At 38.2% G+C, this 23,621-nt stretch overlaps 1 protein-coding gene across 2 annotated transcripts in view; it reads right to left on the bottom strand.

The window, feature by feature from the left end:
* Positions 1 to 3,331: 3,331 nt before the first annotated feature.
* The window catches only part of ZNF720 (zinc finger protein 720), a 92,461-nt gene continuing 72,171 nt past the window's right edge, over positions 3,332 to 23,621 (bottom strand). Inside the window, exons 5-6 of one of the 2 annotated variants that reach the window (XR_004179803.1) lie at positions 5,604 to 6,420; positions 3,332 to 5,354 (exon numbers count right to left, since the gene is read on the bottom strand). Coding sequence is in view for 1 of the 2 variants with exons in the window: in XM_031658298.1 (XP_031514158.1) it covers positions 6,392 to 6,420 (29 nt within the window). In the remaining variant the exon portion in view is untranslated. Of the gene's footprint in view, positions 6,421 to 23,621 lie in introns of both variants that reach the window. The other variant, XM_031658298.1, reaches the window with a different exon arrangement.

The following is a 23,621-nucleotide window of genomic DNA, read 5'->3' as shown; positions in this document are numbered from 1 at the left end:
TTTTGGGTGACTCATGAAATTAAAGCAGAAATCAAGAAGTTCTTTGAAGCTAATAAGAACAAAGATGCAACATACCAGAATCTCTGGGACATTACTGTTAAGGCAGTGTTGAGAAGGAAATTCACAGCATTAAATGGCCACATCAAAAAGTTAGATCTCAAGTTAACAACCTAACATCACAACTGAAAGAATTAGAGAAGCAAGAACAAATCAGCCCTAAAGCTAGTCGAAGACAAGAAATAACCAAAATCAGAGCTGAACTGAAGGAAATCAAGACATAAAAACCATTCAAAAGATCAACAAATCTAGGAGTTGCTTTGTTAAAAAATTTGATAAGATAGATAGGTCACTAGCTAGATTAATGAAGAAGAAAAGAGAGAAGATCCAAATAAACATACATTAGAAATAATGAAAGAGATGTTACCACTGACCCTACAGAAATAAAAATAAACATCAGAAATGACTATGAATACCTCTATGCACACCAACTAGAAAACCTAAAAAAGAAGGATCAGTTCCTGGACATATACACCCTCCCAAGACAGAACCAGGAATAAATGGATTCCCTGAACAGACCAATAATGAGCTCCAAAATTGAGTCAGTAATAAATAGCCTACCAACCAAAAAAAGCCCAGGACCAGATGAATTCACAGCCAAATTCTACCAGATGTACAAAGGAGAGCTGGTACTATTCCTACTGAAACCATTCCAAAACATTGAGGAGGGAGGCCTCCCCAACTCACTCTATGAGGCCATCATTATCCTCATACCAAAACCTGGCAGAGACACAGCAAAAAAGAAAACTTTAGGACCAATATCTTTGATAAATATCAATGCAAAAATCCTCAACAAATACTTGCAAACCCAATCCAGCAACACATCAAACAGCTAATCCACCAGGATGAAGTAGGCACCATCTCTGGAATGCAAGGTTGATTCAACATACATAAATTAATAAATGTGATTCATCGAATAAACATAACTAAAGACAAAAACCACATTATTATCTCAATAGATGCAGAAAAGGCTTTTGATAAAATTCAACACTGCTTCATGTTAAAAACTCTTCATAAACTAGGTATCAAAGGAACATGCCTCAAAACAATAAGAGCCATCCATGAAAAACCCACAGCCAACATCATAGTCAATGGGCAAATGCTGAAAGCATTCCCCTGGAAAACAAGTATGAAACAAGGATGCCCACTTTCACCACTCCTATTCAACATAGTATTGAAAGTCCTAGACAGGGCAATCAGGCAAGAGAAAGAAACAAAGGGCATTCAAATAGGAAGAGAGGAAGTCAAACTATCCCTGTTTGCAGATGACATAATTCTATACCTAGATAACCCTATGGTCTCAGCCCAAAAGCTCCTTCAGCTGATAGACAACTTCAGCAAAGTTTCAGGATACAAAATCAATGTATAAAAATCACTAGCATTCCTGTACACCAACAGCAGACAAGCTCAAAGCTAAATCAGGAAGGCAATCCCATTCACAATCACCACAAAAAGATAGAACACCTAGGAATACAGCTCACCAGGAAAGTGAAAGACCCCTACAATGAGAATTACAAAACACTGCTCAAATAAATCGGAGATGACACAAACTAATAGAAAAACATTCCATGCTCATGGATAGGAAGAATCAATATCATTAAAATGGCTATACTGCCCAAAGCAATGTACAGATTCAATGCTATTCCTATCAAACTACCAATGAAATTCTTCAAAGAACTAGAAAAAAACTACTGAAAAATTCATATGGAACCAAAAGAGAGCCTGAATAGCCAAGGTAATCCTAAGCAAAAAGAACAAAGCTGGAGGCATCATGCTACTTGACTTCAAACTATACTACAGGGCTACAGTAACCCAAACAGCATGCTACTGGTAAAAAAACAGGCACATAGTCCAATGGAACATAATAGAGAGGTCAGAAATAAGGCCACACAGCTATAACCATCTGATCTTTGACAAAGCTGACAAAAACAAGCAATGGGGAAAAGATTCCCTATTCAGTAAATTGTGCTGGGATAACTGGCTAGCCATATGCAGAAGATTGAAGCTGGACCCCTTTCTTACACCATATACAAAAATCAACTCACAATAGACTAAAGACTTAAATGTAAAACCAAAAACTATAAAATACCCTGGAAGACATCCCAGACAATACCATCCTAGACATAAGAATGGGCAAATATTTCATGACAGACACCAAAAGCAATCGCAACAAAAGTAAAAATTGACAAATGGTATCTAATTAAACTTAAGAGTTTCTGCACAGCAAAAGAAACTATCAACAGAGTAAACAGACAACCTATGGAAAGAGAGAAAGCTTTTGCAAACTATGCATCTGACAAAGGTCTCCTATTCACAAGGAAATTAAATTTACAAGAGAAAAATAACCTCATTAAAAAGTGAGTAAAGGACATGAACACACACTTTTCAAAATAAGACATACATGTGGCCAACAAGTATCTGACAAAAGCTCAATATTATTGATCACTAGAGAAATGCAAATCAAAACCACAATGAGATACCACCTCACACCAGTCAGAATGGCTATTACTAAAAAGTTAAAACAGGCCAAGTGCGGTGGCTCACGCCTGTAATCCCAGCACTTTGGGAGGCCGAGGCAGGTGGATCATGAGGTCAGGAGAGTGAGACCATCCTGGCTAACATGGCGAAACCCGTTTCTACTAAAAATACAAAAAATTAGCCAGGTGTGGTGGCGGGCGCCTGTAGTCCCAGCTACTCTGGAGGCTGAGGCAGGAGAATGGTGTGAACTTGGGAGGTGGAGCTTGCAGTGAACCGAGATCGCACCACTGCATTCCAGCCTGGGCGACAGAGCGAGACTCCGTCTCAAAAAAAAAAAAAAAAAAAATCAAACGCTGGTGAGGTTGTGAAGAAAAGGGAACACTTACACACTGTTGGTGGGAGTGTCAGTTAGTTCAGAGACTGTGGAAAGTGGTATGGTGATTCCTCAAAGACTGAAAAACAGAAATACCATTAGACCCAGTAATCCCATTACTGGATATATACCCAGAGGGATATAAATCATTCTACCATAAAGATACCTGCATGTGAATGTTCACTGCAGCACTATTCACAACAGCAAAGACATGAAATCAACCTAAATGCCAATCAATGACAGAGTGGATAAAGAAAATGTGGTACATACACACCATGGAATGCTATGCAGCCATAAGAAACATTACCATGTCTTTCACAGAAACATGGATGGAACTGGCAGCTATTATCCTTAGCAAACTAATACAGGAACAGGAAACCAAATACCATGTGTTCTCACTTACAAGAGAAAGCTAAATGATGAGAACACATGGACACAAAAAAGGGAGCAAGAGACACTGGGTCTACTTGAGGGTGGAGATTGGGAGGAGGGAGAGGAGCAGAAAAAGTAACTATTCGGTACCAGGCTTGATACCTGGGTGATGAAAAAATCTATACAACAAAACCCTGTGACATGAGTCTACCTAAGAAACCTTCATCTTATGTAACAAACCTTCACATGTACTCCCGAACCTAAAATAAAAGTTAAAAAAGAGAAAAATTAAAAAAATTAAAAAGAGGGACACCACCAAATGTGATGAGAATGTAGGGGAAATGGGACCCTCGTACAGTCTTCATGGGAATGTGTAATAATGTCATCCCTTTCCAAAACAGTTTGGTGGTTGTTTCCTTTTTTAAACATTAAAGTCCGAACTATTTACTTAAGAGAAATTGCAATATACCTCTATTCAGCAACTTGTACATGAATATTCATGCCAGTTTCATTCGTAATAGACAAAAACTAGAAACAATTCACATGGTCTTCAACTAGTGAATAAACAAGCTCTAGAATACAATTTTGCATTGAAAGTGATGAACTGTTGATACCTGCTACAGTGGGAATGGATCTTACACTGTGTGAGTCTATTTATATAGAATTGTGGAAAGTGAAAATCAATCTATTGTTACTGGAAGTGGTGGTTGCTTAGAGAGTGCTTAGGGTTGGAAGGAGTGCAAAGGAAGAATCGCAATGGAGGGTAATCAAGATAAAATGTTTGGGGGGAATTGATATGTTCATTGTCTTGACTGTTGGAGATTCCCCAGGTATACACACACATCAAAACAAAATAAATTAAACACTTTAAATATGTGCAGCTTATTGAAGGTTAATTATACTTTAATAAAGCTGTTTTAAAAAATAAGCTCAATTGAAACCTATAAAATGGAAGATTAAAATTAGGCAAATAATATAATCCAGGTTGAAGAATAAATAAATATGATCAACAAGCACTTAATACATTCTGACAGCTTTAGAACAAAGAAAATGAAACAATGGCATGGTGATTTTATCATTTCATCGAATTGAATTGAAAAAATACTGACATTTCTCCATAGAGAATCTTGTTAAAGGTTAGCAGATATCAGTCCTTTATTAGTGACTCAGAATGGGAAAGTAAAGAGCTACAGCCTTTTCTGACTTAATATATATATATTCATTTTGCTATACTTTGCAATACACAAACACATATGAATGATTACCCTAATGTTTTCTGATTACAAAGAAATGCGTGACTGCCATAAAACATCCAAAAACATCAAATGTCTAACACGAAGTACAAAATTTGTCAGTAGTTTTAGACCTAAATGAAACACAGTTTCTACTTCGAGGACATTGTTCAAACTCCTTTCCCAAGACAGCCCCTGGTTTTGTCATGTATTAACACCGTGTGTCTAAAATTGCCTGAGAAGTAGCAAGTCTTTGTTCTCACTCTCATAGCTGTGTCCTCTGCTGAATAGGGTCTGGGTGCCCCCAGCTAAAGCCTCATTTGATCCACCAACAGGCTCCTTTATCTTCTGTCCAGGGAAGGGTGGACCCATTTTCTTCCTAGGAGGAGCTCTGAGCTTCTCCATCCAGGGCTGGATCCTAGGGACCAGGCAGTGTGGCTGGGATGAGCCAGCCCTCAGCAGGGAAGACATAGGCCACCTGGGTGGCCACGGCACAGATTTGTACCACAGCACAGAGTCCCCTGGAGCCAGATGAGCTCAGACAGCTGCTCCCAGGTCAGCAGAGAATAGACCTACTGTTCCCACATCTGGGCTGTGTTGTAACTGGCTTCAGATGGAGTGTGCAGAGAGGTCGCCAGGCTTTTCTGAAGTGGCAGTGGGAGGTCTCTTGAGACTGAGATCTGGGTCACTTGCTGTGCTCGGTGTGGGCCTCTGGGGGTCCCTCACAGCAGGCATCATGGGTCTCCTCATTTCACTGATATGTACAGTGTCAGAGGCCTTTGGTTTCTTTTCCAAAGTCAAGCAATCCTTTTGCAGTTTTGGCTCATATCCTTGACCGTGTCCTGAAGAGGAAGCATGTGAGTGAGACTTACCAGAATAGCTCCCATGGATGCTCATTCTCAGAATGTCCCCATGCACCTTCAAGTGAACCCCACTTGTCTTTCCTCCTCCTTCCCTGCCCCCCTCTGTCTCCCTAAGGAAGTGAGGCTAAACCCCTTCTGGGACCCCAAATGCTTTCTGGATGTCAGGATCTCTAAAATCCTCACAGTCACTGAGAAACCCCTTTCCTGTTCAAACTCAGTATAAATAACCTGCTTATCTGCCCTTTGGAACAAAAAAGCAAGATCCTGCTCTATCTTGGCAGCTGTCCATGGAATGGATTTCTCTCTTCCTGGAGTTCCCCCATTTGAGCTGGACTCTGATTCTGTGGATAAAATGAAAGTTTGAGTGACTGCCTCCAACTGAACACCTTAGGAGCTCTAGTTCATCCTGCACACACCAGAGCTGAGGTTGCCACCAAAACTCAGTTCTTCTCTGTTCTCCAGAGTCCAAGATTTATAAGACCCTGGATGCCAAAGAGCTCCCAGTTCCCTTCCCAGAGGAGACTGTGTTTACCCATCCACTATCTCTTCTCACCTTGGAAGAATCACATCTTACATAATTTAGCAGTGCTTTTCTGACTTTGAGCTTACTTTCCTTGGAATTCCATTCCTCGTTTGAATTGGGCTCTGATCTTAGTGGAAAAGAAAGTTTAGGTGACTCATCTCTTCCTAGGCACAGAGCCCCAAAGTCTATACCTGACCCATATTTGTGGGTCATTCACTCAATCAAGGCTGTTCAGTCAGTGTTGAGTGTGAATGGGAAGCATAGAATTCCAGGGGATCATCGCCATATTTCTGAAATCTCTCTGATGACCATAAGTCATTTCCCATTTCTAATCTCAAAATGAAACCCCACTAAAGACACAGATCAGTATCCCTAATTCTACCCCTCCTGCCAGCCTCCATAGGAACAGCTAAAGACTTTACCTTGCCTTGCGCGGGGCTCTTACTGAATGAGAAGAGAGTGTCTTATCTTTTCTTCTGATGGTTTTTCCTCCTTATCCAAGCTCCTTTCTGTAAAGGAGATCTGTTGGAAAGAAGGTGGGTCAATGGAGCATTGGATGGAGGGGCAGTGGGAGTCTGGTCTTCAGTTCCCCACCCATGGTGAAGCTCCAGTGAAAGGTGCTCACTCTCTCGCACATGCCCAGAATCAGGTGCAGGTTGTTCTTGTGAACCTGCTTTTCTAAGCCCTTAAGCTGGGCATGGGTCACTCCTGCCACTCGTCATGGCCTCAGTAAGAAATTTTTCCATCCTGAATGCCCTGGGGACCTAGACACAGATAAGGGGAGACTTGCAGAGCCCTGTCATCATGTTAATAAGCAGGAATTCAAAGCTAGGGGCAAAGGAACAGGAATGCAAGGAACTTTTCCTTATCTGATTTGTACCCCAATACACACCTTGAAGTATTTAAGACCCTGCCCAGATTTCAAGATGCAGAATTAGACAGACCACATATTGACATGTGTATATATACTTTGCAGATGAAGAAAATTATATATAGTGTTAAAATTGTACACATAGATGTTATAATTTCTCAAATGCTTGGAAATGACAAATATCAAATTATAGTTCATTACATTAGATACATGCATATGTGGTAAGATAATAATGCAGAGAAAAAGTAAACACCAAATAAAATATGCTTTCCTAGCTTGAAAGTGGGGGAGATGATTAGATCAAATGCGACTGCATTGGACTGATTAGATCACATGTAAAGCTAACCCAATCAACTGAATTCTTGAGGCAGCAAAAAGTCCAGCTGAAGAGGGAAACCTTCCCTCTACCTCATTGTCCCTCAGTCACCCTGGGAGCCCCACTATGCTCTGTAGAGTCTGCTTGGCATCCATGATCTAGGCTGATCCATTCAGCTGGATTATCATCATCAACCTTGCATACTTTGGTTCTTTCTCTTTGTGTTTCTGTTTATAATAAGTTGTGGATATGACTTTGCATTATGAATTTCCAGACACCTAATGAGCCACTTGTCTGTTTCCTGTCCTGAAAAACCAATACTCAAATCCAAAAATATATCCTCACAAGAACCTCTGAAAGCCACCTGTGATTGATGCTGACTCACTGACATCGCTGCTCCAGATTTTAGGACACATGGCCAGCATCAGGAGGTGCCCAGTGAAGTGCTGTGGTGGAACCCTGTCCCCAAACCCATGGAAGAAGCAGATGCTGAAATCAAGAAAGCCTCAGCAACTTCTGACCCCAGAACCCTTTAATAAGGAACAGAAGGAACAAAGAAAATGAGATATCTGAAGGATTGAAATAATCCTTGAACATTGGAATCTTTGGACATCACAATTCCAGTGTCTCCTCCTTTACTGTTTGTCCACAGCCTTCTCCTGGCATGAGTAAAGAAACTCAATAAAAATACACAAAGGGCTCAGTATACTCTCAAGTTCCTCAACTTAGAAGCCCATTCTATTCCTGAAGGATCACTGCAGGCAGGTGTATGGGGCTATCTTGAAACTGCATGTACAGGCCAAATAGCAATAGAGTGCAAATCAAAGTACATCTTGATTATACATTCAAAAAAAAAATACAGAGGCTGCCTGGAATTGGAAGTTGGATCTGAAATGAGACCAGGAGAATCCTTGGTAAAGTTTGCAAGACCTTCAATGCTTCTTTCACTCCAAAACACAGGCAAGGACTGTGCCCTTTATCCTATCCCCCAGGTGCAGGTGGGAAGTTGAGACACATACAGACACTAAACATGGTTTTTTCTGCAGCAAGAAGATTTTCAGAGAAAGATACTTCTGCATAACTTACCCAGGAAACTTGAAGCATCATCAAAACTTAAGTGTAATGAGATAATCTTATAACTCTGAGGGTATTTTCCTCCTTCATTTCCTGCTCAGTTGCTCTTAATTTGATTTGATTTGCTTCTATGAACATTATCTTAGAAACCCAGCATAACCAAAAAGACTCCTCACATATATGTACTTTTGTTTTGTTTTGTTTTGCTATTATTTATATGTCCACCACTAACATGCTAGCATGGGCACTTCTACACACATTTGCAAGTAGTGTTATCAGATGCATTCTAGGAGGTAGAATCCTGCATGCAAGAACATGTTTCTTTCAACTCAATACATATTTGTTAATTGTGCCATAAAAGGCCATTTACGCTCCCTATAAACATGTAAAAAACAGTGTGTATATATGTATGTATGTATGTTCATTCACTCATTTATTTATTTAGTTAGAAACAGGGTCTCACTCTCTGTTACCCAGGCTGGAGTGCATGATCATAGCTCATTATAGCCTCAAACTCCTGAGCTTAAGGGATCCTCATGCCTCAGCTTCCCAAAGTACTGCGATTACAGGCATGAGACCCTATGCCTGGCTAGTGTGTTTTTACTTACCATGAAAATATTAGTAGGAAGCATTCAATTTTCCTAACTGATGGTCACACAAAACATTTTTTTTGTAATTTATTTTCCTGTGACCACCAATGAAGTTGGATGCCTCTTTATGTGGGAAATGACCATTTGTATTTCTTTTACCATAAAATGTTTTCATAGGTCCTGTGCCTTTTAAAATTGAGTTTGTGTTTTACTCTTCATTGTCAGAAGTTCTTAACATATTTGGATGTCACCTGTTCCATATGATGTTAGTAGGCTGATGCCTGTCCACAATCCAAGAATAGATCTGTCCTAGAACTGTTCTCAAAAGTCATCCAGTTGTCAACAAACCTAAGATGTGATCCTTCCACATGGCAGAGCTTCCCATCAAGACATGAACTAGGCTGCTGATTACCTAATGGCCAGGAAAAGCATGGGGGATGGATTTATGGATTGGCCCCATGTTGCATCCAAGCACTTTGGCCAGGACCCAACACTTATTGCCGAGATGATAGTCAACAGGCCCAAAGTTTACTCTCATGATGCTCTCCAGTCTGCCATCAAAATACTTTTCCTGGCCACCTCTTCAACCTCTGATGCATAATATTCCCAAGTGATTCATATGCACATTAATGTTTGTGAAGTGGGGAATTTTATTCTCTTTTTTCCTTTTATTGAGAGAGAGTCTTGCTCTGTCACCCAGGCTAGAGTGCAGTGGTGTGACCTCAGCTCACTGCAGCCTCTGCCTCCTGGGTTCCAGCGATTCTCCTGCCTCAGCCTCACGGGTAGCTGAGACTACAGGCAGGCACCACCATACCAGGCTAGCTTTTGTATTTTTAGTGGCGATAGCATTTCATTATGTTGGCCAGGCTAGTCTCGAACTCCTGACCTCAGGTGATTCGCCCGCCTCAGCCTTCCAAAGTGCTAGAGTTACAGGCGTGAGCCATCATTCCCGGCTAGGAATTTTATTCTTAGAAGGAGGAAGTTTATATGGGTATATTGTTTTCTCAAAAGGATACAGTTAAGATTCTACTTTTTAATGTGTATACATTGTCTCATGAAAAAAACCCTAAAATAATAATACAGTTGGGGGTGTGAGGAGTGGGTTGAAATACAGATGAAACAAAAATGGCACATGATTAGTAGCTGTGGAGGCGGGGTGACAGGTTTATCACATTACTTTATGTATTTCCTATATGCTTAAAACGTTATTTGTCAGCCAAAAATTTTGTATCCTGCCAGAATAAGCTTCATAAATGAAGAGGAAAGTTCTTCCTAGACAAGCAAATCCTGAATGAATTTGTCAATACTAAATCAGCACAATAGGAAATGCTTAAAGTGGTCTTAAACATGGAAATGAAATCTCAATATTTATCATCACAAAAACACATGTAAATATAAAACTTGCTTTGTTTGTTTATACAAAACAATCACACAAAGCAGGAAGAGAGAAGAATCAAATATCAATGCAACAGAATTTCATCAAACCACAATAACAGAAAAAGAACAATAAAGAAACAAAGAAATTATAAAACAGCTTGAAAACAATCAATAATATGACAGGAACAAAGACTCACATGTCAGTATTAACCTTGAATGTAAATGGATTAAATCCCCCACTTAAAAAATGCAGATTGGCAGAATTGATTAAAAACATGATCCAACTATATGCTGCCTGTAAGAAACTCACCTGTAAAGACATATACATTGATTGCAAAGAGGTGGAAAAAGATATTCCATGCAAACAGAAACCAAAAACAAGCAGATGTAGATATATTTATATCAGATAAAATAGACTTTAAATCAAAAAAGGTGGTAAAAGGCAAAGAAGGTGATTATATAATGATAAAGGGACCATTGACAGCCAGAAGATTAACAATTGTCAGCAAGAGAATATAACAATTCTATATATATACATATGCACCCAACTTTGGAGCACCCAAAACAAATACTACTAGATCTAAAGAAAGAATTTGACAGCAATACAATAATAGTAGGGATTTTAACACCTTACTCACAGCACCAGACAGATCACCAAGACAGAAAATTAACAGAAACATGGAACTTAAACTGGACTTTAGACCAAAGGAAATTCACAGGCTTATAGAACATTTTATCAAAGAACCATAAAATATACATCCTTTTCATCAGCACATGGAAAATTTTCCAAGATAGATAACATGTTAGGCCACAAAACAAGTCCTAAAAAATTTAAAACAATCAAAATTATATCATTTTGAAACAATCAAATTATCTCAGATCATAGTGGAATACAGCTAGAAATCAACATCAAGAGGAACTTTGGAAGCTACATAAATATATGAAAATTAAAGAGCATGCTCCTGACTAATCACTGGGTTGATAACAAAAATTAAGACAGAAATTATTTTTTCTGAAACGAATGAAAACAAAAACATAACACACCAAAACCTGTGAGATATAGCAAAACAGTGCTAAGAGGGAAGTTTATAGCATTAAATATCTACATCAAAAAGGGAGAAAGATCACAAATGAACATCCCAACATTACAACTTCAGTGACTATTAATATAAAAAGAATAAACCAAACCTAAAGTTGGCAGAAGAAAAGAAATAACAAAGATCAGGGCAGAACTAAAGGAAATAGAGACCAAAAAATACAAAGGACCAATGAAACAAAAAGTTGGTTCTTTTAAAAGAAAATTGATAAATCACTAGCTAACCAGAAAACTCCCAAATAAACATAATAACAAATGAAAAAAGGAGACATTACAACTGATACCACAGAAATGCAAGAGATCCTCAGAGACTATCATGAAAAACTGTACAAGCACAAACCAAGAGAAAATTGATAAATTCCTGGAAATGCTCAACCTATCAAGATTGAACTAGAAAGAAGTACAACTCCTGAACAACCAATAATGAGTAGAAAGACTGAATTACTAAAAACAAACAAACAAACAAAAAACCCCAAAACCAAAAAAACAAAACAACCCCCCAACCAAACGTCCAGTAACAACAACAAAAAGCTCAGGACTAGATGGATTCACAGCAGAATTCTACCAAACACACAAAGAAGAATTAATACCAATCCTCCTGAAACTATTCCAAAAAATTAAGGAGAAGGGAATTCTCCCCAACTCATTCTACAAGGCCAGTGTCACCCTGATATGAAAATCAGACAAGGACACAAAAACTACAGACCAGTATACTTCAACAGATGCAAAAACGCTCAACAAAATACTAGAAAATTAAATCCAATAGCACATAAAAAGGATAATGCATTATGATCAGGTGGGACTCATACCAGAGATGCAAGGATAGTTTGATATACACAAATCAATAAACGTGATACATCACATAAACAGAATTAAGGAGAAAAATGATATGATTATCTCAACAGATGCAGAAAAAGCCTTTGATAAAATTCAGCATCATTTCATTTAAAAATCCACAACAAACCATTTATAAAAGCAACATACCTCAACATAATAAAGCCCATATACAACAAACGCAAGGTCAACATCATACTTACTGGGGAAAAGTTGAAAGCATTTCCTGTAAGAATTGGAACATGAGAAAGATGTCCACTGTCACCACTGTTATTCATCATAGTACTAGAAATCCTTGCCAGTGCAATCAGGCAAGAGAAAGAAACAAAAGGCATGTAAATTGAAAAACACGAAGGAAAATTATTCTTGTTTGCTGATGCTATGATCTAATATCTAGGAAACCCCAAAGACTCCACTACAAAACTCTCAAATTTGATCAATAAATTCAGTAAAGTTTCAGGATATAAAATTAATGTACAGAAATCAGTACTGATTCTATACACCAAAAATGATCTAGCTGAGGAACAAAACAAGAAGGCAATCCCATTTACAATTGCTTCAAAAAAATAAAATAAGCAGGAGTATATTTAACTGAGGAGGTAAGACATCTCTATAAGGAGAACTACAAAACACTAGTGAAAAACATCATAGATTCCATAAACAAATTAAAAATAGCATATGCTCATGAATTGGAAGAATCAATATTTTCACAATGGCCATACTGGCCAAAACAATCTACAGATTTAATGCAATCCCTATCCAGTTACCAATGTCCTTTTATTAAGAATTAGAAAAGAAGTCCTAAAATTCATATGGAACCAAAAAAAGATCCTGATATGGAACCAAAACAGTCAAAGAAGTTCTAAGCAAAAAGAACCATGCCAGAGGCTTCACATTATCCAACTTCAAATTATACTATGAGGCTATAGTAATCAAAACAATGTGGTACTGGTATAAAAATAGACATAGATCAATGGAACAGAAGAAAGAGCCATGAAACAAAGTCACATCCAATCAACCATCCAAACAACCAATTTTTGACAAAGTCAGCAAAAATGTATACTGGGGAAATGACACTCTCCCTATTCAATAATGGTGCTGGGAATATTGAATAGCCATATGCAGAAGAATAAAACTGGACCTAGCCCTCTGACCATATACAAAAAATTAACTCAAGATGGATTAAAGATCTAAACATAAGACCTGAAACTATAAAAATTCTGGAAGAAAGAAAACCTAGGAAAAACTCTTCTAGACATTGGCCTAGGCAAAGAATTTATGACAAAGTCCTCAAAATCAAACACAAGAAAAACAGAAGTAGACTCAATTAAACTAAAAAGCTTCTGCATAGCAAAAGAAATAACAGAGTAAACAGACAACCTAGAGAACAGAAGAAAATATTTGCAAACTACGCATATGACAAAGGACTGGCATCCAGAATTTACAAGGAACTCAAACAACTCAACAAGAGGAAAACAAGTGATCCCATTAAAAAGTGAGCAAAGAACATAACAGAGAGACATTTTCCAAAACGACATATGCCAGTGGTCAACAAACATATGAAAAGATCCTAAACATCGTTAATCATCAGAGAAATACAAATGAAAACCACAATGAGATACCATCTTACATGAGTCAGATGGCTATTATCAAAATGTCTAAAAGGAACAGATGTTGGTGAGGCTACAGGGAGAAGGGAATGCTTATACACTGTTGGTGGGAATGTAAATTAGTACATTTATGGAAAACAGTATGGAGAGTTCTTAAAGAACTAAAAATAAAACTACCATTAGCTGCAGCAATCCCACTATTAGGTATATACCTAAAGAGAGATAAATCATTATATTAAAAAAAAACTGCATTCTTATGTTTATTTGCAGCACTATTCACAATAGTCAAGATATGAAAGCAACTTAAGTGTTCATCAACAGATGAATGTATAAATAATGTGGTACATGTACACAATGGACTATTCAGCTGCAAAAAAGAATAACATTCTGTCATTTGCAACAACATGGATGGAACCGGAAGTCATCACATTAGGCAAAATAAGCCAGGTGCTGAAAGACAAACTTGGCAGGTTCTCACTTATTTGTGGCAGCTAAAAATTAAAACAATTGAACTCATGGAGATAGAGAGTAGAATAGTGTTTACCAGAGGCTGAGAATGATATCCACTGATGGTTACCAGTGGGTGGGAGAGTGGGAATAATTGATGCATACAAAAAAATAGAAAGAGTTAAGATATAGTATTTTCTAGCACAAGAGGGTGACTGTAGTCAAAATTAATGTAATTGTACATTTAAAAATAACTACAAGAGTATAATTGAATTGTTTATAACATAAGGAAGAAATGCTTGAGGTGATGAATCCCCATTTACCCAGATGTGATTATTACACATTGTGTGTCTGTATCAAAATATTTCGTATACCTCACAGACATATAACACCTACTATGTTACCAAAAAAATTAAAAATTAAAATGTGGTACACATGCACCACAAAATACTCAGCAATAAAAAACAGAAATCATGTATTTTGCAGCAACATGGATGAAATTGGAAGCCATTTTCCTTAGTGAAATAACTCAGGAAGAGAACATTCAATACTGTTTGATCTCATAAGTAGGAGCCAAACAATGGATACTTATTGACTTATAGAGTGAAATAACAGTCACTGGAGTCCACGAAAGGTTGGAGGGTGGAAGGAGGGTGAGGGGTGAAAAACGATTGAGCAGAAATTTCACTATTCGGGTGATAAGTATGCTAAAAGCCCAGACATCGCCACTATGCAATGTATGCATGTAAGAAACTGGCACTTGTGGCTGAGCCCAGTGGCTCATGCCTGTTATCCCAGCACTTTGGGAGGCCGTGGTGGGTGAATCACCTGAGGTCAGGAGTTCGAGACCAGCCTGACCAATATGATGAAACCCTATCTCTACTAAAAATACAAAAATTAGCCAGGCATGGTGGCTTGTGCCTGTAGTCCCAGGCTGAGACAGGAGAATTACTTGAACCTGGGAGGCGGAGGTTGCAGTGAGCCGAGATGGCACCACTGCACTCCAGCCTTGGTGACAAAGTGAGACTCCATCTCAAAAAAAACAAAAAATCAACCTAAAAAACCAAAAACTAAACCTCTGCTAGGGCAATATGGGAGGAAAACGTGGGGTCAGAGCCTTCACACAGAGTGCCCCACTAGGGGCATTGCCTAGTGGAGCTGTGAGAACAGTGCCACCATCCTCAAGACCCCAGAAATGGTAGATCCATGGACAGCTTGCACCCTACACCTGGAAAAGCTGCAGGCACTCAATGACAGCTTGTGAAAGCAGCCAGGAGGGGGGGCTATACCCTGCAAAGCCAAAGGGGTGGAGCTGCCCAAGGCCATGGGAACTCACCTCTTGCATTAGTGTGACCTGGATGAGAGACACGGAGGAAAAGGAGATCATTTTGGAGCTTTAAGATTTCACTGCCCTGCTGGATTTCAGACTTGCATGGGACCTGTAGTCCCTTCACTTTGACCAATTTCATTCACTTGAAATGGGTGTATTTACCCAATGCCTGTACCCCCACTATATCTAGGAAGTAACTAACTTGTTTTTGAATTTATAGGCTTACAGGTGAAAGGGACTTGCCTTGTCCCAGATGAGACTTTGGACTTGGACTTTTGAGTTAATGCTGGAATAAGGTAAGACTTTGGGGGACTGTTGGGAAGGCATGATTGTGTTTTGAAATGTGAGGACATGAGATTTGGGAGGGGCCAGGGGCATAATGATATGGTTTGGCTGTGTCCCCACCCAAATCTCATCTTGAATTGTAGTTCCCTTAATCCCCATGTGTCAGGGGATCAACCGAGTGGGAGGTAATTGAACCATGAGATCGGTTACCTCCATGCTTTTCTCATGATAGTGAGTGAGTTCTCACAAGATCTGATGGTTCTGTAAGGAGCTTTCCTGGCTTCATTCTGCATTTCTCTATCCCACCAAGGACGTGTTTTCTTTCTCTTCCACTATGATTTTAAGTATCATGAAGCCTCCCCAGCCCTGTGGAACTGAGTCAATTAAACCTCTTTCCTTTATAAATTACCCAGTCTTGGGTATTTCTTCATAGGAGCATGAGAATTGACTAATACATTTTAATAGATACTTTCTATTGTAACTTAGAGTGTTCAGAAAATATGACATCACATTCCTATCATTCATTCAATAACAATTTTCTGGCCTAAAGCATACCTTTGTCAGATTTTTAAAAATGCACATCCTCTGTTTACTGGTTGAAATGCTGTTTATTTCTATGACAATTTAGTCAAATTTCTAACAAAATTATGTAACATTTTTTATATTCATTTATTAATTGTATACCAAAAGTCAATTTTTACAATTGTCTTACTGTCACCTGGTATGACTAAAAATGTGCCAATTTGTCATTTCCAATGAATCTTTCAATTATTTATTTTTAAACTCTAGGTGTTATGCCTATAAATGTGCCATAGCTTAGTACAGTGTCTAAAACACTGTTTGTGGTAAGTGCTAACCACTTTGAGTCATCAAGTAATCTTTTTTCATGCCATTCTTCAATTACAATAATATTTTGTTCTTACTAAAAATTATGTTTCTGTTCTATCTAAATATAGGTGAAAAAATATGAGGTAGTCTCTATGAGAACCCTCTTCATCAAATCCAAAGTCAAATTTCACAAACAGCTTTTATATTCAGTCACTTATTTGTCACAAACAGTAAATATGACTATTTAGGTATGATAATTGTAGTAATAATCTCCATCCTACAACAGAGAAAACTTTGGGTCATTCATTGATGGGCATAAAGCTTCATTCTCTATTATTATTCTCAGAAAATCCATTGGCATGGAATAAAACAAATTAGAAATAAAAATTATAATAGGCACACATTTTGAAAGTAAACTCAAAAAGTAGATGATATAAAGTCATATAAATGAAAACTAGAATACAGTCATGTGCTGTATAACAATGTTTTAGTAAACTATGTACCACATATATGACAATGGTCCCATAAAAATATAATAGAGCTGAAAAATGCCTATCATCTAGTAATATAGCCATCTTAACCTTGTAGCACAATGCATTAGTCACACATTTCTGGTAATGTTGGTGTATTAGTCCATTTTCATGCACTGATAAAGACATACCAGAGACTGGGCAATTTACAAAAGAAAGACATTTAATAGACTTACAGTTCCACAAGCCTGGGGAGGCCTCACAATCATGGTGGAAGGCAAGAAGGAGCAAGTCACATCTTACGTGGATGACAGCAGGCAAACAGAAAAATTGTGCAGGAAAACTCCCATTTTTCAAATCATCAGATCTTATGAGACTCATTCACTATCACAAAAACAGCAGGAGAAAAACCCACTCCCATGATTCAATAATCTCCCATTGAATCCCTCCCACAACTCCTGGGATTTAAGGGAGCTACAAGATGAGATTTGGGTAGGAACACAGTGCCAAACACCATATCATTCTACCCCTGGCCCCTCACAAATCTCATGTCTTCACATTTCAAATCCAATCATGCCTTCCCAACAGTCCCCCAAAGTCTTAACTCATTTCAGCATTAACTAAAAAGTCCAAAGTCTCATCCAAGACAAGGCAAGTGCCTTCTGCCCATGAGCCTGTAAAATCAAAAGCAAGTTAGTTATTTCCTAGGTACAATGGGGGTACAGGCATTGGATAAATACAGTCACTCAAAATGGGAGAAATTGACAAAAACAAAGGGGCTGACAGCCCCATGCAAGTTCAAAATCTAGCAGGGCAGTCAAATCTTAAAGCTTGAAAATGATCTCCATGTCTCACATTCAGATCATACTGATGCAAGAGGTGAGTTTCCATGGTTTTGGGCAGCTCTGCCCCTGTGGCTTTGCAGGGTACAGCCTTCCTCCCAGCTGCTTTCACAGGCTGGTATTGAGTGTCTGCAGCTTTTCTAGGTGAAGAGTGCAACTTGTTGGTGGTTCTACCATTCTGGGGTCTGGAGGGCAGTGGCCCTCTTCTCACAACTCGACTAGGTGGACCCCAGTAGGGACTCAGTGTGGGGGCTCTGACCCCTTCTGCACTGCTGTAGCAGAGGTTCTCCATGAGAGCCACACTCCTGCAGCAAACTTCTGCCTGGACATCTAGGCATTTCTGTACATTCTCTGAAGTCTAGGTAGAGGTTCTCAAACCTCAATTCTTGACTTTTGTGCACCTGCAGCTCAACACCAAGTGGAAGCTGCCACGGATTGGGCTTGCAACCTCTGAAGCCATGGTCTGAGTTATACCTTGGCCCCTTTTAGTCAGTCAAGTGGCTGGAGTGGCTGGGACTCAGGGCACCATGTCCCTAGATTCCCCACAGTAGGGGGGCCCTGGGCCCAGCTTTAAAACCCATTTTTTCCTCCTAGGTCTCCAGGCCTGTGATTGGAGCAGCTGCCGTGAATACCTCTGAAACGCTCTGGAGACACTTTCCTCATTGTCTTGGGGATAAACATTCACCTCCTTGTAACTTATGAAAATTTCTGCAGCTGGCTTGAATTTCTCCTCAGAAAATGGGATTTTCTTTTCTATTGCATTGTCAGGCTGCAATTTTCCAAGCTTTTATGGTCTCCTTTCCTTATAAAACTGAATGCCTTTAACAGCACCCAAGTAACATCTTGAATGCTTTGCTGCTTAGGAATTTCTTCCACCAGATACCCTAACTCATCTCTCTCAAGTTTGAAGTTCCAGATATCTCTACAGCAGGAGCAAAATGTCACCAGTCTCTTTGGTAAAACATAACAGGAGTCACCTTTGCTCCAGTTCCCAAAAAGTTCCTTATTTCTATATGAGACCACCTCAGCCTGGACTTTATTGTCCATATCGCTATCAGCATTTTAGGCAAAGCCATTCAATAAGTCCTTAGGAGGTTCCAAACTTTCCTACATTTTCCTGTCTTCTTCTGAGCCCTCCAAATTGTTCCATCCTCTGCCTGTTACCCAGTTTCAAAATCACTTTTATATTTTGGGGTATCTTTTCAGCAGTGCCCCACTCCTGGTACCAATTTACTGTATTAGTCCATTTTCACACTGCTGATAAAGACATACTCAAGACTTGGCAATTTACAAGAGAAAGAGGTTTAATGGACTTACAGTTCCACATGGCTGAGGAGGCCTCACAATCATGGCAGAAGGAAAGGGGGAGCAAGTCACATCTTATGTGGATGGCAGCTGGCAAAGAGAGAGAGCATGTGCAGGGAAACTCCCATTTTTAAAATCATCAGATCTCATGAGACTAATTCACTATTACAAAAACAGTATGGGAGAGACCTGTTCCCATGATTCAGTTATCTCCCACTGGGTCCCTCCCACAACATGTAGGAATTATGGGAGCTACAGTATGAGATTGGGTGGAGACATAGAGCCAAACCATATCAGTTGGGGTATACAACCCTGTGCTGTCAGTCATATAAATATATATCAAATACAATTATGTACAGTATATAGTACTTGATGATAATAAATGACTATGTTATTAATTTATGTATTTACTATACAACTTCCAGCCCTATAAGCTCCATTCATGGTAAGTGCCCTATATATGTGTACCAATTTTCATCTTTTATATTGTATTTTTTTGCTGTACCTTCTATATGTTTAGGTATCTTCAGATACATAAATATTTACCATTGTGTTTCAACTGCCTACCACATTCAGTAGAGTAACATGCTGCACAGACTTGTAGCATAGGAGCAACAAGCTATACCATGTACCCTAGGTATGCAATAAGGTTTACCATCTAGGTTTGTGTGAGTACACTCTATGCTATTTGCAAAATGATGAAATGCCTACAACACATATCTCAGAACATATCCCCATTGATAAATAACATATGACTGTATATAAAGTCATACAAGAAGACAAAATATTAAATCTTTCCACATTGAAAATCTCTGAATCAAAAGCTTTAAATGATAAATCTTATCAACATCTAATAAAATATTCATGCTAATTCTTCAAAGTAACTTCCGAAAATAGAAGCAACACTTCCCAATTTACTCTATGAGGCCAGAAGTGCCATGACACCAAAGCTGGAAAAAACCAATGCAAGAAGAATATAGAGAAAAATCCCTAATGACTATAGACACAGAAATTCTTATTAAATACTAGGAAACTTATTCCAGGAACATAATAAACATGATTATATACCATAGCCAAATGAGATTTTATTTTCATAAATGCAATATTAGCTTAACATCTAAAAGTCAATTAAGATAATACACAATATTACTTGAATACATGACAAAAAGAACATTTCAATAGACACAGAAAAACATTTGACAAAAATCCAACATACATTGTGATAACAACAACAACAACAAAAACAGAATGCTACTAATAGAAAAAAAAAGTGAGTTCTGCTAAAAGCCATCTATAAAAACCTACAACTAGCATTACACTTGATGGTGAAAGACTGAGTACTTTACTGATAACTTTGGGAACACGACTGTAATTTCCACTTTTAACACTCTTTCCAACATTGTACTCCAGCTAGGGAAATTATACTGGAAAGCAAAATAAAATTGTCCAGATTGAATAAAAAAAGTAGAACTGGGTTTCATTGCACACAACATAATCTTCTACATAAAAATGTCAGAAATTTACTAAAAACTCACTAGAACTAAGAAATTCATCCACGTCACAAGATACAAGATCAACATGTAAATTGAATTGGATTTTTAAATACTAGCAAATAACAATCTGAAAATTGAATTAAGGAAAAAATTCCATTTATAATAGATCAAAAAGAAAGAAATATTTATGGATAATTTTTAAAAATTTAAGTTCCAGGACACATGTGCAGGATGTGCAGGTTTGTTGCATAGGTAAATGTGTGCCATGGTGGTTTGCTACACCTCTCAACCCATCACCTAGATATTAAGCCCCACATGCTATTTATCCTGACGCTCTCTCTCTCTCCACACCCCCCAACAGGCCCCAGTGTGTGATGTTAACCTCCCTGTGTGCATGTGTTCTCAGTGCTCAGCTCTGCTTATAAGTGACAACAAGTGGTGTCTGGTTTTCTGTTCCTGTTTTAGTTTGCTAGACATGGAAAATGGCTTCCAGCTCCATCCACGTCCCTGCCAATGATATAATCTCATTCCTTTTTATGGCTACATAGTATTACATGGTGTATATGTACCACCTTTTCTTTATACAGTCTATCATTGATGGCCATTTGGTTGACTCTATGTTTTTGCTATTGGGAATAGTGCTGCAAAGAACATATACATGGATGTATCTTTATAATAGAATGATTTATATTTCTTTGGGTATACACCGAGTAATGGGATTGCTAGGTGAAATGGTATCTCTGGTTCTAGGTTTTTGAGGAATTGCCACACTCTCTTCCATAACGGTTGAACTAATTTACATTCCCACCAACAGTGTAAAACGGTTCCTATTTTTCCACAGCCTTGTCAGCATCTGTTGTTTCTTGACTTTTTAATAATTGCCATTCTGACTGGCATGACATGGTATCTCACTGTGGTTTTAATTTGCAGTTCTCTAATGATGAGTGATGTTGGAGCTTTTTAAAATGTTTGTTGGCTGAAAAAGTCATCTTTTGAGAAGTATCTTTTCTTGGTTTTGCCCACTTTTTAATGGGATTGCTTTCTTGTAAATTTGTTTAACTTCCTTGTAGATCCTGGCTACTAGACCTTGTCAGATGGATAGATTGCAAAAATTTTCTCCCATTCTGTAGGTTGTCTGTTCACTCTGATGATAGTTTCTTTTGTTGTGCATAAACTCTTTAGTTTAATGAGATCCCATTTGTCAAGTTTTGCTTTTGTTGCAATTGCTTTTGATATTTTCATCATAAAATCTTTGCCTGTGCCTATGTCCTGAATGGTATTGCCTAGATTTTCTTCTAGGGTTTTTATAATTTAGGGTTCATATTTAAGTCTTTAATCGACCTTGAGTTAATTTTGTAAAGGTGTAAGAGGTCCAGTTTCAATTTTCTGCATATGGCTAGCCAGTTTTCCCAGCACTATTTATTAAATAGGGAATCCTATACCCATTGCTTGTTTTTGTCAGGTTTGTCAAAGATCAGATGGTCGTAGATGTGGGGTCAATTTCTGAGGTCTCTATTCTGTTCCACTGGTCTGTTTTTGTATCAGTACCATGCTGTTTTGGTTTCTGTAACCTTGTTGTATAGTTTTAAATCTGGTAACATGATGACTACAGCTTTGTTTTTTTGCTTAGGATTGTCTTGGCTATACAGGCTCTTTTTTGCTTCCATGTGAATTTTAAAGCAGTTTTTTTTCTAATTCTGTGAAGAATGTCAATGGTAGTGTAATGGAAACAGCTTTGAATCTATAAATTACTTTGGGTAGAATGGCTTTTTCCACTATATTGATTCTTTCTATCCATGCGCATGGAATGTTTTTCCATTTCCTTGTGTCCTCTCTGATTTCTTTGAGCAGTGGTTTGTAGTTCTCCTTGAAGAGGTCCTTCATTTCCCTTGTTAGCTGTATTCCTAAGTATTTTATTCTCTTTGTAGCAATTGTGAACAGGAGTTAATTAATCATTTGGCTCTCTGCTTGTCTATTGTTGGTGTATAGGAATGCTTGTGATTTTTGCACATTGATTTTGTATCCTGAGACTTTGCTGAAGTTGCTTATCAGCTTAAGAAGTTTTTGGGCTGAGATGATGGGGTTTTCTAGATATAGGATCATGCCATCAGCAAACAGAGATGGATTGACTTCCTCTCTTTTTATTCAAATATGCTTTATTTCCTTATCTTGCCTGATTGCCCTGGCCAGAACTTCCAATACTATGTTGAATAGGAGTGGTCAGAGAGGGCATCCTTGTCTTGTGCGGGTTTTCAAGGGGAATGCTTCCAGCTTTTGCCCATTCAGTATTATCTTAGCTGTGGTTTTGTCATAAATGGCTCTTATTATTTTAAGGTATGCTTCATCAATACCTACTTTACTGAGAGTTTTTGACATGAAAAGATGTTGAATGTTATCGAAGGCCTTTTCTGCATCTATTGAGATAATCATGTGGTTTTTGTCTTTAGTTCTGTTTATGTGATGAATTACATTTATTGATTTGCATATGTTGAACCTGCCTTGCATCCTAGGGATGAAGCCGACTTGATCATGGTGAATACGCTTTTTAATTTGTGGGGCTGAATTTGGTTTGCCATATTTTATTAAGTATTTTTACATCAATATTCATCAGGGATATTGGCCTGAAGTTTCTTTTTCTTTCGTTGTATCTCTGCCAGGTTTTGGTCATCAGATGATGCTGGCCTCATAAAATGAGTTAGGAAAATATCTATCCTTTTCAAGTTTTTGGAATAGTTTCAGAATAAATGGTATGAGCTCCTTTTTTTTTTTTTTTTTTTTTTTTAAACTCTGACAGAATTCAGCTGTAAATCCATCTGGTTCTGGGCTTTTTTTGATTGGTAGGTTATTTATTACTGCCTCAATTTCAGAACTTGTTATTCGTCTATTCAGGAATTCAACTTCTACTAGGTTCAGTCTTGGGAAGCTGTATGTGTTCAGGAATTTATTTATCTATTT

The sequence above is a fragment of the Papio anubis genome, chromosome 18 (genome assembly GCF_008728515.1).
Source record: "Papio anubis isolate 15944 chromosome 18, Panubis1.0, whole genome shotgun sequence".
NCBI classification, from domain to species: Eukaryota; Metazoa; Chordata; class Mammalia; order Primates; family Cercopithecidae; genus Papio; species Papio anubis.
This window is presented reverse-complemented; position numbering and strand designations above follow the sequence as displayed.